The sequence below is a fragment of the Micrasema longulum genome, unplaced genomic scaffold, assembly GCF_059751315.1.
Source record: "Micrasema longulum isolate JH-2025_06_02 unplaced genomic scaffold, ASM5975131v1 h1tg001175l, whole genome shotgun sequence".
Classification (NCBI taxonomy): domain Eukaryota; kingdom Metazoa; phylum Arthropoda; class Insecta; order Trichoptera; family Brachycentridae; genus Micrasema; species Micrasema longulum.
Window position 1 is genome coordinate 273,460 of NW_028278362.1, and position 16,001 is coordinate 289,460.

General features: G+C 29.6%; 2 protein-coding genes and 1 long non-coding RNA gene across 4 annotated transcripts in view; 1 reads left to right on the forward strand and 2 right to left on the reverse strand.

Annotated features, from left to right (window-relative positions):
* bib (MIP channel family protein big brain) overlaps positions 1-3,211 on the forward strand; it is a 211,659-nt gene extending 208,448 nt beyond the window's left edge. Inside the window, exon 5 of the mRNA XM_088233998.1 lies at positions 556-3,211. Coding sequence (XP_088090124.1) covers positions 556-1,133 — 578 coding nt within the window. The 3' untranslated portion in view covers positions 1,134-3,211. The remainder of the gene's footprint in view (positions 1-555) is intronic.
* On the reverse strand, positions 3,200-10,004 carry LOC148276628 (uncharacterized). Its single transcript, XR_015823690.1, has 2 exons — positions 5,201-10,004; positions 3,200-5,059 (listed from the first exon to the last, which is right to left on the reverse strand). It is a non-coding gene; the product is annotated as an uncharacterized LOC148276628 (long non-coding RNA).
* Positions 10,005-10,204: 200 nt separating this feature from the next.
* Rab6 (RAS oncogene family member Rab6) overlaps positions 10,205-16,001 on the reverse strand; it is a 29,257-nt gene continuing 23,460 nt past the window's right edge. Inside the window, exon 6 of one of the 2 annotated variants that reach the window (XM_088233999.1) lies at positions 10,205-11,187. In XM_088233999.1, coding sequence (XP_088090125.1) covers positions 11,117-11,187 — 71 coding nt within the window. In that variant the 3' untranslated portion in view covers positions 10,205-11,116. Of the gene's footprint in view, positions 11,188-11,596; positions 14,823-16,001 lie in introns of those variants that run through there. The other variant, XM_088234000.1, reaches the window with a different exon arrangement.

The window sequence follows — 16,001 nt, forward strand, 5'->3', positions numbered from 1 at the left end:
ACTAGGTGCAGAAAGGGAATGATGATGATGATGATGGTTTTTGTATTATTTCATTTAGAACTCACTGTTATTTGGCATATTATTAAATTTATTATACTAATTTCTTACTCCAGTATAGAGTGAGTTTCTAGAAACCATATCTCAATTATGTTTTTATGTATATTTTTTTCTATTGATTTCAATGATACTATTATTTTATATATTTGATTATGAATGAATCTAAATTTGAATAATTGTATTTAATTATTTATATCTGATTATTTTTTTACATGGTCTTCTTTCGAATTTTATTATTTATACTTTGTTTTTCTGGATTGTTATTCTAATGCATCACATGCAATTATAATTTTAATTAATTAATTTTTCTATGTATTTTTTATTGTTAATAATAATGCTATAATAATGGCTTGACACGGGCGTAGCCTAAAAAGCCTTAATAAGTTCATTAATATTTCAATCATTAGTAATAATTATCCTATAATACATCAATGAAGGAATGCCTATAGAGAGACCTAACCTTTTCATGGATTTAAGTAAAACATTTTGTTCTTGCAGGTATCGGTGGATACTGCCCGACCCTAACTACGAGTCTCTACCCGGGAGGAGGAGCGGCCAAGCTGGAACGTGTAGAGTCTCTGTATGGAGGCACACGCTCCTTGTATTGCAAGTCTCCCACCCTGTCCCGCGCCAACCTGCATCGCTCGCAGTCCGTATACAGCAAGCCGCCGCGCGCCCCCGCCGGGCCCTTGCTGCCCGCCCGCGACTTGTACCCTGCGCACCAAGCCATCGCACACAACCAGAACGCCCACAATCAGATGCAAGCGAGAGAATCCAACTACGCATCCCGCCCTATCGCATCCACGAGAGAACCTTCTCCCGCTACGTATGTCACAAGGCAGAACCCGACAGGCGCTCCTCAATCAAACAGCGACGAACCCAAGATCACCCGCAGACCGGAAAGTATGTACGGGATGGTTGTTTCGCAACCGCGTCGCAACCAATCGGCTCAATCGGATGATTCCTCGTACGGATCATACAGGGGTGCGGCCACACAAGTCGGTACTCCCGGGCAAACCAATCCTAATGGTACCTACCATCATCACTTGCCCCCTCCGGTTCAACACCAGTATTAAATCATTTAACGATATAAATTTTGTTAGTCTTAATCTAAAACTGATTTGAAAAGACTTATGTTTTGTGGACACGTAATGTAAAAAAAGTGCATTAAAAACACTCAACGACCTACAATATTTTGAGTTTGTCCAAATGTTTGTAGACAAAAGACTGGATTTCACCCCTAGAGAGTCGTTAAGATTAACAAATTACAACAGGGATTGATAACACTTTAGAGAAGAAATATAGAAGTCTAGGCATTTACAGGGCTTTCAAGCTTCAAGGATTTTCAAGCATAGGCAAAATGGTGAATGTTACACAGTGTATAAAGACAGGTCATAAACCCTGTAAATGCCTAGACTTTCATATTCCCTTTTCTAAAATGTCCTCCATCCCCGTCGTAATTTGTTAAACTTAATGAATTGTTTAACTATATTTTTTTCATACCTTTTTAATTTTGTTTTTTATTCATTTCTCACAATGTTGTACTATAGTTGTTAAATTTAAGAATAAAAATTTGTATACCAACTCTCTTATGTAATGTTTTCAAAAACGATGCGCAAAAGTTGTTTGTTACAAATGTGACTAGAAAACAAATGTGGGTATCTCCAATCATCGTTATTTTTGGTTAATAGGACACTGCTTATGCTGTTTTACATAATAATATTGAGTTTGTTTAAACTATGTTTATAGCCATCTCCTTTATCTCTAAGAAAACAGGAAAGAAAACAGTTTAAAAACAATAGAATCTCATATAATCATATGGATCGACCAAAGACAAAAGTCGATTTTTTCATTTTCACTTTTAAAAACAATGAGCCTCGTTTGTTTATTAATGTCACAAATATTTTACTTATGAATAATCATTATTTTTTAAGTTCATTGTGGAATAAGATTGGCTTTTTTATTTAAATTCATAAGTACAATTTACTTATGAAAAAATTACATTCACCAAAGTAGTTTTTTATAAGAACATTTGGAATTCGAATTGTTAGAAGAAGATTTAAGTCGCGTGTAAATTACTTACTCGGCATTTGAATAATAATTGTAAATGATACCTAATGTGTAGGAAATAATTTTTACTATTTCCACTACCTCCTCATCCATTTATTGTAAATATCTACCAGTTTATATATTAGTAAATAGAATAACACATTTTCGTGATTAATTCAAGATTAAAAAATAAAAAATAGCTTTAAATGATAAAATAAAAATTATTATATAAAACAAAACACATAATACTCCATATACAGCAGGGCCTCGACAATCCGGACGGGTAAAAATTGGACCTCTGTGGATTACCAAGGCGTCCGGATTGTGGTCTGCAATACTTAATGGTAATAAAATGTTTAGCCTTAAGATTTCTTTAATTATCAAAAGACCACCTCGACAACAATAGTGAATAATAAACATGTAGGAAGGCTGCGCGTTTGAAATTAAACTAAAAAATAAACAGAACGCAGGATGACGACTGCTTAACGCGGCACTTGACGCAGGTGAAATGCCTCCGGCCTTCCCGCTAATGCCAGTGCCCCAGCAATCCGGATTACCGCAATCACCGCATAAGCCGGGGTCTGGATTAGCGAGGCCCTGTTTTATATGCTATTTTATTGTGTACCCACCTAGCATTGTATACACAAAGAAAATAAAAAAATATATGGGTTACATTATGTAAAATTAGCCCACAGTTTTCAGACAAAAACATTCTATTGCAGCTTTAAACTACTTGTATTTTTAATGGCGAAAACCCTGTCAAAAGATAATTATAATCTTTCACTGTAAAAGTCACAGAATATTATTAACTAGAGTAAAGCCTTAGAATAATTTTGACTTTAGCCAATAATATTTAGTAATAATTGGTCATTTAAGATTTTTCTTGGAAGAGATATTGAAAACTTTTGTGTGAAGAAAACAGAACTATACATTTACTAAGTTGAATAAATTTAAATGTGATATGATGTAATTCCTGTTCTTCAACCCCATCAATTAATGTATATATTTATATAAACGTTGGTGCATATCTTGTACTGAGTGCAAAAACAATTTTATGTAATGTCGGAGGGGAAGAGATTGTTAATAAAAGACATTTTAAAGGCAACACACGTATTTTATTTATAAAGCATAATAATGATTCGCTAATGGGTATCTTCACAACATAACATAATGATTGCCCTTTTAATAATAATAGTTATTATTGTAATTGTTTTGCAAAATTGTGGCACAATATCATTTAACAAGTTATTGTATTTTGTACAAAATTGCTAAAAATTTCCAAAGCTTAGAATTAATAATTGATTAGTTATTACAAACATACTTTGTATCGTTGGATTCCACCATTTACTTCGCTTACAAATTTCAACATTAACATATTTTTAAAAAAAACTTCTGTCATGGTTAAATGCCACTTACAAATTTTCTACATTGACAGAGTTTTAAATTGGTTTGATCAACAACATACTTTCATAAAAATTCATGTAAAAGTGAAATATTATGCTTGTATGTATAATAGTTATATTGCTTATTTTGGGTTTGACTAAAGTAGCAGGAACCACATCAGTAATTATATATTATACATACCATAATCTCACCTACATTACTGGTTCTAAGGAAATTAATTACCTTACCTTACTAACGTCAGTTATTCTTTTCCCTAAATAATGAACTCTGTCCAATCAGCATAAAAAAAATATCAAACCCATTATCATGAAATGATAAACAAGAAAAGGAAATTATGCAATATCAACATTACTTTTAAACTGTATGGTTGTTTGGCTTCCCGCATCTTGTGTTTGGCATCCACAATATATAATATAGCCTCAAACAGTGGATTTGAGAAATTAAAAACACTCACTTGTTTCTCTTTGAGAAACTAAAAACATTATTAAAGCAGCAATAGAGAACTTTTATATGTGTCAAATACAAATCATTGATTTGAATGAATTACAATAAAATGTGCAACATCTATGTACTTGTGCATACATACACTGATCACAAGCCGGTACATACATATAGACATTGCAAGCTGAAAAAAACATACAATGTGTGAATTTAATTAAAGAGCAACGCTTTTACGCATAATCAATTTTTAAATTAATATTGTTAATTGAATCGGCATTCACTTCGTAACACTTTATTATAAATTCCAGTCGAACTTGGTTATTACGAGGAAGATGGGACCACTTGAATTTGCTCGTTATAAGCGTTACTCGTTATACCAGAGAAAGGTTTTTTTGTACAATCGCTATTGCACATTGTCACTAAGTAAACAAGTAAATACATATGTGTACATATAATTCATACAGAATTTTTTTACAGGGGTTAGGTTTTAACTGATCTGGTCTAGAACTCATTTTATATCACCCACTTGTAATGTTTATTGTGTATTGAAATAAGCCTAGAATATTAAAAAATCTAATAAAACCCCATAAAAACCCCTGAAACAAGCATGTCATTCATAAACTACAAAAGCAGCTGTAAATTGTAACAATGTGCCGAACCAGCACTTACTAAGTTCACAAAGCTTGGATTTTTTAAAAACCATGTGTGTTCATTTTTTAATATTGTCGGTGAAAAATCCAATTAGATATTTAGACACTTACATAGCTATAATAAACATAATCCGATCCCAATGCTCGGCGGTATTTATCCTTTACGTTAGCCGACCGTTTGGATTTTATCACTTAAGTTTTTATTTCAAGAATGATGTTTTTAACAATTAAAGATTTTTTGTGTAATTTTTGACAATATTTTTGTTTGGTATGTCCGAGAAGCAGCTAGTTATAACAGTGAATAATTGTATGGAGAAAACCATGAACTAAAATGTCAACTAATGTTTCCTCGTTACATCCGAGATCTCGCTATTTCCGTGATCGTTATAACCGAGTTCGACTGTATTATGAAAATAAAGTTATTACTGTTAAACGATTTTTATTCTTTTACAAGAACACTACTACAGTTTCGGGAGAGCACTCCTCCCATCGACGGGTGAAATAAAACGTAAAAGAGTTTTATATCACCCGTCGATGGGAGGAGTGCTCTCCCGAAACTGTAGTAGTGTTCTTGTAAAACAATAAAAATCGTGTAACACTAATAACAAAGTTTTATTTTCCTAATATTTTTTTAATGAATATTTACACATGTTTTGAGCTGTTAATAAAATATACAGTACGCAGTTTTGAATTGAGAACTTGAGCATAAATCACGATAACTGGCCTTAAAACGAAAATTTAAAATGCTGTACATTCGGAATAAACTTCTGATCAAAGAAGGAAAGAGTTTTATAAAGTATTTTACACAAAATTATATAAATTTTACTACCTTATAATATATTTTACAGAACTCAATTGAATTTATTTTATCTTTATTTCTTCTGCGCAATCAATACATATTTTTTTAACCTGTGCATATTTTTTTCTAAATAATTTACTTTCCTTTAAATTCTTCCATAAAAGTCCATTATGCATTGAATTAGCATTAAATAGGATCTTTGGTATCATTTTGAAGATAAGACAAATAAAAAATTAACCAGAATTTTCTTTTATTTGCTGTACGACTAACTTTTTTAACAAAACGCGAGAGAAAATTGTCAGATATGTTTCGTATTTTGGTAAAATTTTAATTAAAACAAGTTTTGATGAATAAAGTTTGAATCAAAAAGAGTATTCTATCTATAGTAAGTAATTAAGAGCGGTCATTCATTACGAGATCATAAAAAATTCAAAAATATTTTTTTAAATCGGCTATTCAGTATTATCAAAACGAAGAATTGAAAAAAGATCATTACTATTAGCATCAGTCAAATGATTATTTTTCAGTCAGTTGAAGAATCAAAACAGTATTGGAGTTATCAAATTTATTTTTGTTAAATAGACTACACTAGTAAATTTTATTTAAGAAATAAGAAAACAGTCTTTACATTACCAATTTCAACATTTCTAACTGTGTCTCAAACTTTTATTGTGACCATCAGACTTAACCTCAATTCGAGCTCGTTACAAATGGGTTTATGAACCAATATAACACAACATTTTTTAACAATGTAAATTATTTTCAATATTATATAGAGATATTTAGTTTTGCATTCATATTAATTTTATACTGAGGAACACTGCATATAAAGGTAAAGATTTATTTCACAAAGCACAGTACTACATAATATACAGGAGCTGCACAGAATGGAATTGGACCCATAAAGTTGGCAATGATCATTTTAGTAGGTTTTTAAATGCTTAATATTAGAAAATATACTTTATAATAGTAAAATAACATGTAAAACTAAAAAACATTTTATTTTTAAGTTTCAGATGGATTTTTTATTCACATAATAAAATTATTTAAAAAAACATACATTGCATGGAATTTTCCAAGTACGTTTTCTTAATCGTCGGATGAGGAATAATACATATTTAAGACATTTTCTGAATAATTGTTTTCCAAGACCAGCTAATTTCAACATTGTTGTAACCTAAATATATTTGTACAAGATATATAGGCGCATCATCAAAGGCTACCTGCCTGTAACAGACAATAATAAGTTAACTAAATTTTTGCATTTAAAACTGTGCATGGAAGTGCTTAGAAGTATAACGAATTTTATTTGAAGTGTTATATTCCAAAAAAAAAATATGCTTAGTTTTACATGAATTTATGAATACTTTACTAAAAACTAAACTTCTTTTAAAATGTTAAATTTTATTTGACACATGAATGCAACATACCTTCATTTGTAAGTTCCATATTTTTTACGCTTCTTTAAATAGATAATTTACTGCAGTTTTTATTAAAAAAAAAAGTTTCACTGAACGGCTGCGGATTTTCACGCGGCAAATATCCAACTCTCACAACTCTGACTGGACTTGTCGAGAAACATAGGATTGTAAAGAAAAAAAATAGGAGTGGGGGGGTAATTATCCGGAACTGTTTCCGTGCTAATATCTTGGAAATAAATCACAGATTTAAAAAAAATCATGTTTATTGCCAGCTTTAGAGGTTCCGTTCTGTTTCGTGAGCGGACAGAATATTGGTATTTAACTAAATTTTAAACATTTTTTAATAAATTTTATAGATATTCAGCCTGTTTGCAATCTGCACTGAGGGATTTTAAATCTCACTTTTCATATACAGAACACCACAGAGTAGGAATGAATAATGGAGTATTGTATAAAAAATAGTCCACCTCGCAGTCTTGTAATTAGCGCATTTGTCAACTGTAGAGTGTCGAAGCTAGGATCATGAGCGTCCCTGGCAAGATTTGAATTTGCACCACCCCGAGACTGACTTTCTAGGAAGAGATAGAGAAAAGAAAGCTGCAAAGTCTGCAAAGTGCGCCCCCTTGAGAATTGCACCCGTGGCCAGCCCCTAAGTACGGTGCTGACTGTACATGAGGTCCCCGGTTTGATTCCTTAATAAGATTAACATATTTAAAAAGATGTTTTTACACTCCAATATTGCATATTCCCTCAACTGGCTTTCTTGAATATGCATAAAAAAAATATCACGGAATGCTGTGCAACACACACGCCATTGCATGCCGATAGAGAATTATATTTTTTTTTTACCACAACAAGCCAGAAGGCCCAATTACAGCACAGAACACCCAGGCTTGTAAAACATCACATTTAATTTTTGTGATCTCACTGGGAATCAAGCCCGGAACAAAGCGTCAAGCATATTAACTATTAGACCATGGGGGTATACACTACTGACATAAAACAACTTCAGAATTCAGATGCTGTGATTTTGTCCATATTCAAAAAATAGATTAAGGATGAAAAAATAAAAATTTGGTGCATATTAAGTGAATAGAGTAATTCGCTCATAATTAGTAAATCAATATGTAGTAAATAACTGAGAAATTTGTTAGAATATTGTTACCAACCAGCATAACTTGGCAGTATATCTTTGAAGTGGTGAACTTACATTTTTTAAAGTGACTGTTGAGACCATAGAAAAATAATAAAAGAGCGCCTATTATAATATCTTCAGTTAATTTGAATTAATGATAATATATTTCTCATCAATACTTACTATCAACTATATAATTGAATTAAAATATAAAAATAAAATGCAGGGAAATATATTTCTAGTAATCCATTTGATAAGAGATCACCGGAACAAAATAAAGTAAGGTTTGGGATATTAAGATGGACTCTGTGTGTAAATCAGAACCAGTAGAGTAGACGAAAAGAATGAATAATTCTGGGTTTCTTTTCCAAAAGGCTTATCAGAGGCCCATATGTATACAAAATATCAAAACAATTATGTCGGATGGAAAAAGCAAAGTATCTATTTTACAAAGGGAAATTATTCATTCCGAAACTTATAATTTGTATCACATTATTGCGCAGATTATATTGGAAAACGCCAAAATAAGAGGAAAGACGTTTGCAGCTTAGCAAACTAAAAGCATTTTAGAAATAAATGAAACTATAAAGGATTTTAAAGCAAAACCAGAATCGATAAAATGTTTTTTTTTTTTAGTTTTAAAAAAACACCCAATTATGAAGTAATCTTTGAATATACATATTTTGAAAGAACAGCTTATTGAATGGCTTGAAAAAATTAAAATGAGTAAACAATCTGGATTTAGAAACAGATATTAGCGTGAAACTGCGGTAAATTATACTGTAAATAAGTGGAAACAATGTATATGTGGCAATTTTCTTCTATTTCAAAAGAGAATTCGAGACAATCGAAAGAAGGATACTTCGGTGTGAATTGAAAAGTATAGGAATTGACGATAGTGACCTTAAATGGTTTAGTGATTATTTAAATGATAGAACACAATTTTTTTTTATTTAAAAGCACTATCTTTCGAAAAAAACTACCAGTATCATAAATTATTTATTTAATTTTTAGGGTTTGATTTACGCAAACATTATTGCGATTCCAGAACAAAAGTTTCATAAATTTTTATCAAATTACTAAAAAGGTTCTCAGAGATAATTTTTATTAGAAGAACATTCTATGAATCGGGTTGTAGTCCCGCGGCTAGTTTCGCAGACACGGATCAAAGGTCTGAGGTTCGAACCCCATCTTACCCCAACTTGATTCCTATTTTCTAATATTATGTTTTTTACAGCTCGTTGAAAATGCCACCAAAATTGAAATATTTGGGTGAAGCATAAGAACACAAACATTTCTTTAAGTTTTTAAAAATTTCACTCATTAAAAAAATACATTTATCGTTTCTGTGCTTTTCAGTACCTGATTCAGAAGACATTTACTTTTTGAACTTACCAAAAATTTAATTTATGTATTATTTTCCTAAGTTACCCTTAAATAAAATTATGCAAAACCAAAAAATGTATCGAGTGCATATGAAATAACTCGTAAATTTTATTTCATATGTGTGAGAAATGAAAATGAAATCAATATCATATGTATGGAGTGCCATTTCTGTTAGGTGAATAATTAAATAAAAATCTTTTGAAATGTTTTGTCATTTCCTTTAACAGATAATTTTTAGTAAAATTTTGTTAATACATTATTATTATAAACAGTAGTTGAAGGTTGCAATACTTATGTCTTTATAAATGAAAAATATATGTATATTGGAAAAGGGAATGTAATTCAATCAAGAAAATGCCGCAATAAAAATTATGTTGAAGATATGAATGTTTAAAGAATATTAATAACTCAACATTTAAGCATTGTAATATTCAGAAGAGGTAATTTGTTGTTAGAAACTTTGGATTGTTATGGGCGATTTGTAATTTCTTTACTCTTAATATATATTTATACAATTATATTTATGCAACATCATAACCATTATTTAAAGTTTCATGATAAGTAAATGCCAAGTTGTAAAAAAGAGAATATTCTGATGATTATAATAATTGAATAAATTAAGTTTTATTATGCAATCAAGAAATATTTTAAATACATTTTTAAATTTATTATATAAATAAAACACGAGTGATACTTTAATCCACAAATTTGGATTGTGGATTAAAGTATCACTCGTGTTTTATTTATATAATAAATTACAATGAACTTCCATCAAGAATTTTCACTTACAAACTTAAACATTTTTAAATATAAAAGGTTCACTTTTTACAACTAAAAAATAACAAAGAATAAATATCCATATAAAAATTTTAACAAATATTTATTAAAGAAAGAATAAATGCATGATCTTAAATTTAAATTATATTTAATTTTGGTTAAATAAAATATTAATAAAATTAGCATCTTATAATACTTTTTAATTGTTAAATAAGTAATGCAAATAAATATGGATCATAACTTAACATAATTATAATTTAGTGGGTAATAATACTAAAAGAAAAACTTTTTTCAAATTACTTTCATTAGATTGTTATAAACATTATTTATAGGTACAAATTGAGGTTATCTTAGGCCGGGTTGTTTGATCTTTAGTAATAGTTCAAAATCAAAAGTAATAATAAAAAAAATAAAAACATAATCGTCTTTGTATGAAAAAGTGAACACTTTTTCAAAACTTGTTGATGATGAAAAAATCCGGCCTTAGAGAAAAATTGCTTTGTTTTTTTAAATTTGATGCAAGAATCTTTTATGCAAATAAAATACTTCAGGATCAAACCCGAGCAAAGAAATAAAAATGGTAATATAATAATAATTGTGAAAACAGGATCAGTAATATAATCTCAATGGTACAAACCTGCTATAAAAATGTAGTAGAGCAAAACAGTTTTCAATTTGCAATTCTTGTAAGCAACAATTAGCTTAAATACTTAAATATCCATGTAGTGAAATTATTTCAATAAACGCTAGATAATCAAAGCTTCTACGTAATTCGTAAAATTAGTAAAAGTCAAATGTTTGCCTGAAAATTGAATTCACTAGACCAATCATTTAATATATTTTGTGCAATTGTAATGAAAATTGAAGAACTATTAAAATATCTCATCGTGATTTACTAAGTTTGACACAAGATGGTGTTTGGAGGTGGCGGCGATCCATCTCAGTGGTGGTGTAAGTACTGGTGGGGCTGGTGTGAACCGAGGGTGCTCCGCCCCCCTTAGCATACACAGCCACTCTCGGGGTCCTGCGTATCCGCCCCCAGCTGAGTTTGGCTTTGCAAGTCCACGGCTATATTATGGTTAAGGATCGTATTCACAAAACATTTTCAGGCCAATACTGATAAAAAATGTTTCAAACCATAAAATTGGAGGGATCACAAATCAATTCAAATTATAAGAAAAATAGATATTGCATTGTTGCGAAACGATGTTAAGGATTTTAAAAATATTAAGAATGAAATCTTTTTGGTAAGAAATAAATTTCAAACTTATTGATTAATTTAATAATTAATAAATATGCCCCCAAATTTCTACAAGTAATAAATATCTAAATTTATGGTGAAAACCTAGAAATGTCTTTAAAATTATGCTGCGTAAAATCACTAATAAACATTTTTTATTTATAACCTTATGTTCTGGAATAAAATAAAGAAATAGAATTAGTAAATTTAAGAGAGAATAAAAATAAAAGAACAAAAGAAAAATGAACAGCTATAAAGTATAGTCTGCCTTTTATTATAATAAAGTTTCAAAGTAATTCAAATAAATAATACAGGTAAATTGTCTTAATTTAAAAAGTACATCTAAGCTTTCAGCTTACAAACTACATACATTGCTTTCCAAGTAAAGACCAGGGCCGCGATTACAAACGCTTCGTCGGTACATACTGAGACGGTATAAAGTAAAATCAATATTTACGTATAAAAATGTGTATAAACATCAGTATCTTCGTCGGAACCTGTAATTGAACATGTTTAGAAAAAAATGCATACACATTCTATTTCTTATACAGAAAACTTAATTTTACTTTGTAGATAAAATTGAAGATAAATGTTAACTTCTCATTGTAATATGGGCCCTGAGCATACAATAAATAACCAAATATAGTGGAAAGAGATATCTCATTGGAAATATTCTCCGATTCTGTCAATTGTTATTAATATATTTCCAATACAAAACAGTTATATAACATTTTATTGAGAACTCAGTAAATATTATATTTTTACTTTTAAAGATCAGCATGTTACTAACGGTAAATGCAGAATGCTGATTATAGGAATTCTTCAAAAGTAAGTCAAAATGAACAGTGAATTAAATTAAATCAATGATGGCCTACGATACTGTAAAAAGAATACCCATTTTTAAAGATTAATTTTAAAATAAAAAATATATATTCTTTATGTTTTTTGCTGTTAAGTAATTATATTAACTTAATTGTGTTACAAAAAGTAAATTTGAATAATTTTTATTTTATTTATTTAAGCCGAAAAACATTCCCTTTTTTTTAACCAAAAATATAATTTATCATTAATTATACATACATATGTATGATTTTATGCATACATTCTAATATTACTAGTTTTTACAGAAATCAATGAATATTATTGGCTATTTTTAATGGTTTTAATAAATAGATATAAAAAAAAAGTATTTACAAGTTAACGCTTCTAAAAAAAAGAGTTAATAAAAAAAAAATATTGCATCAGAAGTTTATGGCAAAGCGTCAAATTTTTCTTTTCGTATCACACTAATTTTTTAATTACATGGAATGACAATAAATGAGTAAATAAAATTCTGAAAAAAATATTTTCTTAATTTATACAAATACATATTGATTACACATACCGAATAGATATTTTGAAAGTCTCTTATAATGCAAAACTACATTTTAAGTGTAAATTTTTATTGCTTTCGGGGCATGTCTCGAAACATTTTCAAAATTATCACAATTCAAATAAGAATATAAAATATATACTAATGTAGTAGATGTAATCCTTTAGGGAAACGGTACTATGTACATGTATTGTCTTTTTTAGTGATCCCGTGCAAGTTGGATTGAAACGTCGAAACTAATCCAACCTACACAGCATCATTAAAAAAAAGAATATACATATTGATAACAGTAAACTGAAGTAGTATGCGCTACATTATATATTCAAAACAACTGTATGACTTGCAGAGAACACAAAATATAATTTAACTTTAAAAAAAAACAATTATTATACCTCACTTGGTGATTGAAAGGATTAGCGAAGATAAGAAACATATGTACCCATTTTCAAATGTTTACAAAAAAGTATATCATGTTTAACTATTTTAAAATATTGTTTATATAATATTTTTAGTTTTATTTTAACATAAATTGAGACTAAAAACAAATATGAAAACATCCAATAAATAAAGTTTAAATAGTACAAATACATAGTTCCAGCTAAAATGTAGTTTTTAAGTGTAAACCATGTAGGTAATCATCATGTCTTCATCCATTATTACAGTAATAAAAGGTCTTTTGCCAAATTTTATCTGGAAAGTAAATTTTGGTCAAATACTTCCAGAAAATGTACGCTTAAGTTACTTAGCTTATAAACAAATTACTTTCGAGTGAATAAGGCACCTCGTGTTCAACAACATTGCAAGAGAACCAAATACATACACAAGACATACGAGTTAAATAGTGATCGATTAAAGGTAAATTAAAAGCTTTCAAAGTTCAGTAATAAAAATATTTCACCGGGTCCCGATACATTTCTAGCTACGTACATAAATAAGACGAAGTTCAATGGCAAATACTCTTCGGAAAAGTGGAAATAATTACACTCCAGTGCCCTAATAAAGATCCCAACCGAAATTAATAAAACATTGTACCACAAATGGTGCATGATAAATTAGTGCTGAAATATATTTACATGATTCATTCTTCAAGAACAAAGAGCAGAGAAAAGGCAACAATCCGTAACTATTTGGAGGGAAAGGAACAGACTTCAGTTTGTCTCAATCAAGACGTGGACAGCTCATATAAATGTGGATAAATTAGGCTTACATAACATGCCACAGTGGAAACACGGCGCATTGCATAAGTGTATTTTGTTTAAGACATCAAACCAAACTCTAATCTAAAGTATATTGAAAATTTGATAGTAGTTATAAATGGCACTAAAAATCATTTTAATATCAGGCGTTCCGTGAGAAATGTTTCAGTGCTATTTTACTATTGCATTCTAAATACCTAACCATAGTAAAATGAATATGTTAAATGTAAATGTTTTAATTACATATATAATAAATTGGGAAAAAATATGTTAATTTGACTACTTTCGCTACAATTCTAGTTATATTTCAATTAGCAGAATTATGAAATGATTATTGTGCATTTTGTTGGGTTCGAATTGATGTCATTCAAAATACAGAGATGTTTTCAATATTCAATTTTTTGTTGCTCAATTATCAGCGGTCAAAACAAACTGCAAAAGCTAATAAAAATTCAAGGTAATTCGTACGATGCCGACACTGCTACGTTATCGATTAAAATAAATAAATAATTGCAAATACGATATGTACTGCCTACTAAATTATGTATAATGAATGTAGGTATAGGAAATTTAATAGAAAATATTTTAGCAGAAATAGTTCACAATATTCATAACATTATGTTAGGATTGATAAAATAAAATAAATGCCGAGGATTAAAAAAAACCTATCATAATTAAATTGATAAATAAAAAAACGTTAATTTAGCAAATTGAATTTTAAGTTTTTTGACCGCTGAAACGAACGCAAACTCGACAAACGCTGGGGAGGATTTTCATCAACAAACGACACGAAGTGTTGGCGCGTACAGTAGGTAATGTAGGGGAGATCAGCAAGCACACCCTCCGTCGGGATCCTTAGCTTCGTTGGGTGTGTCCTTAAGTACAACTTCTTGCACTGCGAGACGCAAATAAATTGAATTAAGGAAAACAATAAAAATAATTCTAAGCAAAAATAAAACATTCCGAAGGCCATTTAACAAAAAATCAAATCAAACTTGAAGCGTTATAGATTACACCAGAAAATTCCACATCTGTTCCACACTGACTTCAGTGAATCAGTGTGTAATTATGTATTATATCGCAACAGTAAGAAAACAACTCTTCCCTCGATGGGGGTGATTATTTGCAACATTGATAAGAGCTTAAGAAAAACACACAATAGCTGAATTCATAATTATTTTTTGTGCGATTTATATAGGAAGATATCAAATATAGCTGGGGTGCTATTCTGAATTTTCTTTACCCCCTAGAGAGTGGTTAATTTTGAAATTTTAATTTTTTGCATACTACACTTTGCTTCATATATGGCCACACTGATGATTAAACGTCAAATAAATATGAACATGTGAAACCAAACATGATTACTTCCATTCAGAAAATTATTGTGACCTTAAGCATTACCAAAAACACTTAATTAGATTGAATTAACCAAACCGCATTAGTTTTTATCTGTTTTTTAAACAGTTTTATACATCATTTGACGTTTAATCATCAGTGTGTTTATATATGAAACAAAGTGTAGTCGTATGCAAAAAATAAAAATCCCAAAATGAACCACTCTCTAGGGGGGTAGAGAAGATTCAGAATACCGCCCCAGGTAATTTGATTTACTAAATTACTGAAATAAAACTGTTAAAAAATAGCAACCGCACAAAAAAAATTAAGGAATCTGTGCAAAACGCCTTTATTTTGATAAAAATTACCGGAAAATTAGAATTGATGTGCTAGAGTTTTTTAATAATTAAACCCAATAACACATGGAATTCTTCGTGAAATTTTATTAAATGGCCTTGTTTTAGGAAAATACCGGCGACACTAAGATACAGAAGAAACAGGCAAGAATCTACTACAAAGCTTTACAGAGAGTGTCAAAGAGAAGCAATTCATGCAGTATTTATACCCAAAATATTTACTTACGCCCATATCCATAGCACACAGTTTGGGAACAATTCAGCTTTACGACCTAAGAATTTATCTTCAACAAAACATTAAAATTTTATTTTAATGTAAAATTTTGAAAAGGAAATATTTCAACACCACACATAAAATTAATGACATAACAAGTTTGCGGACA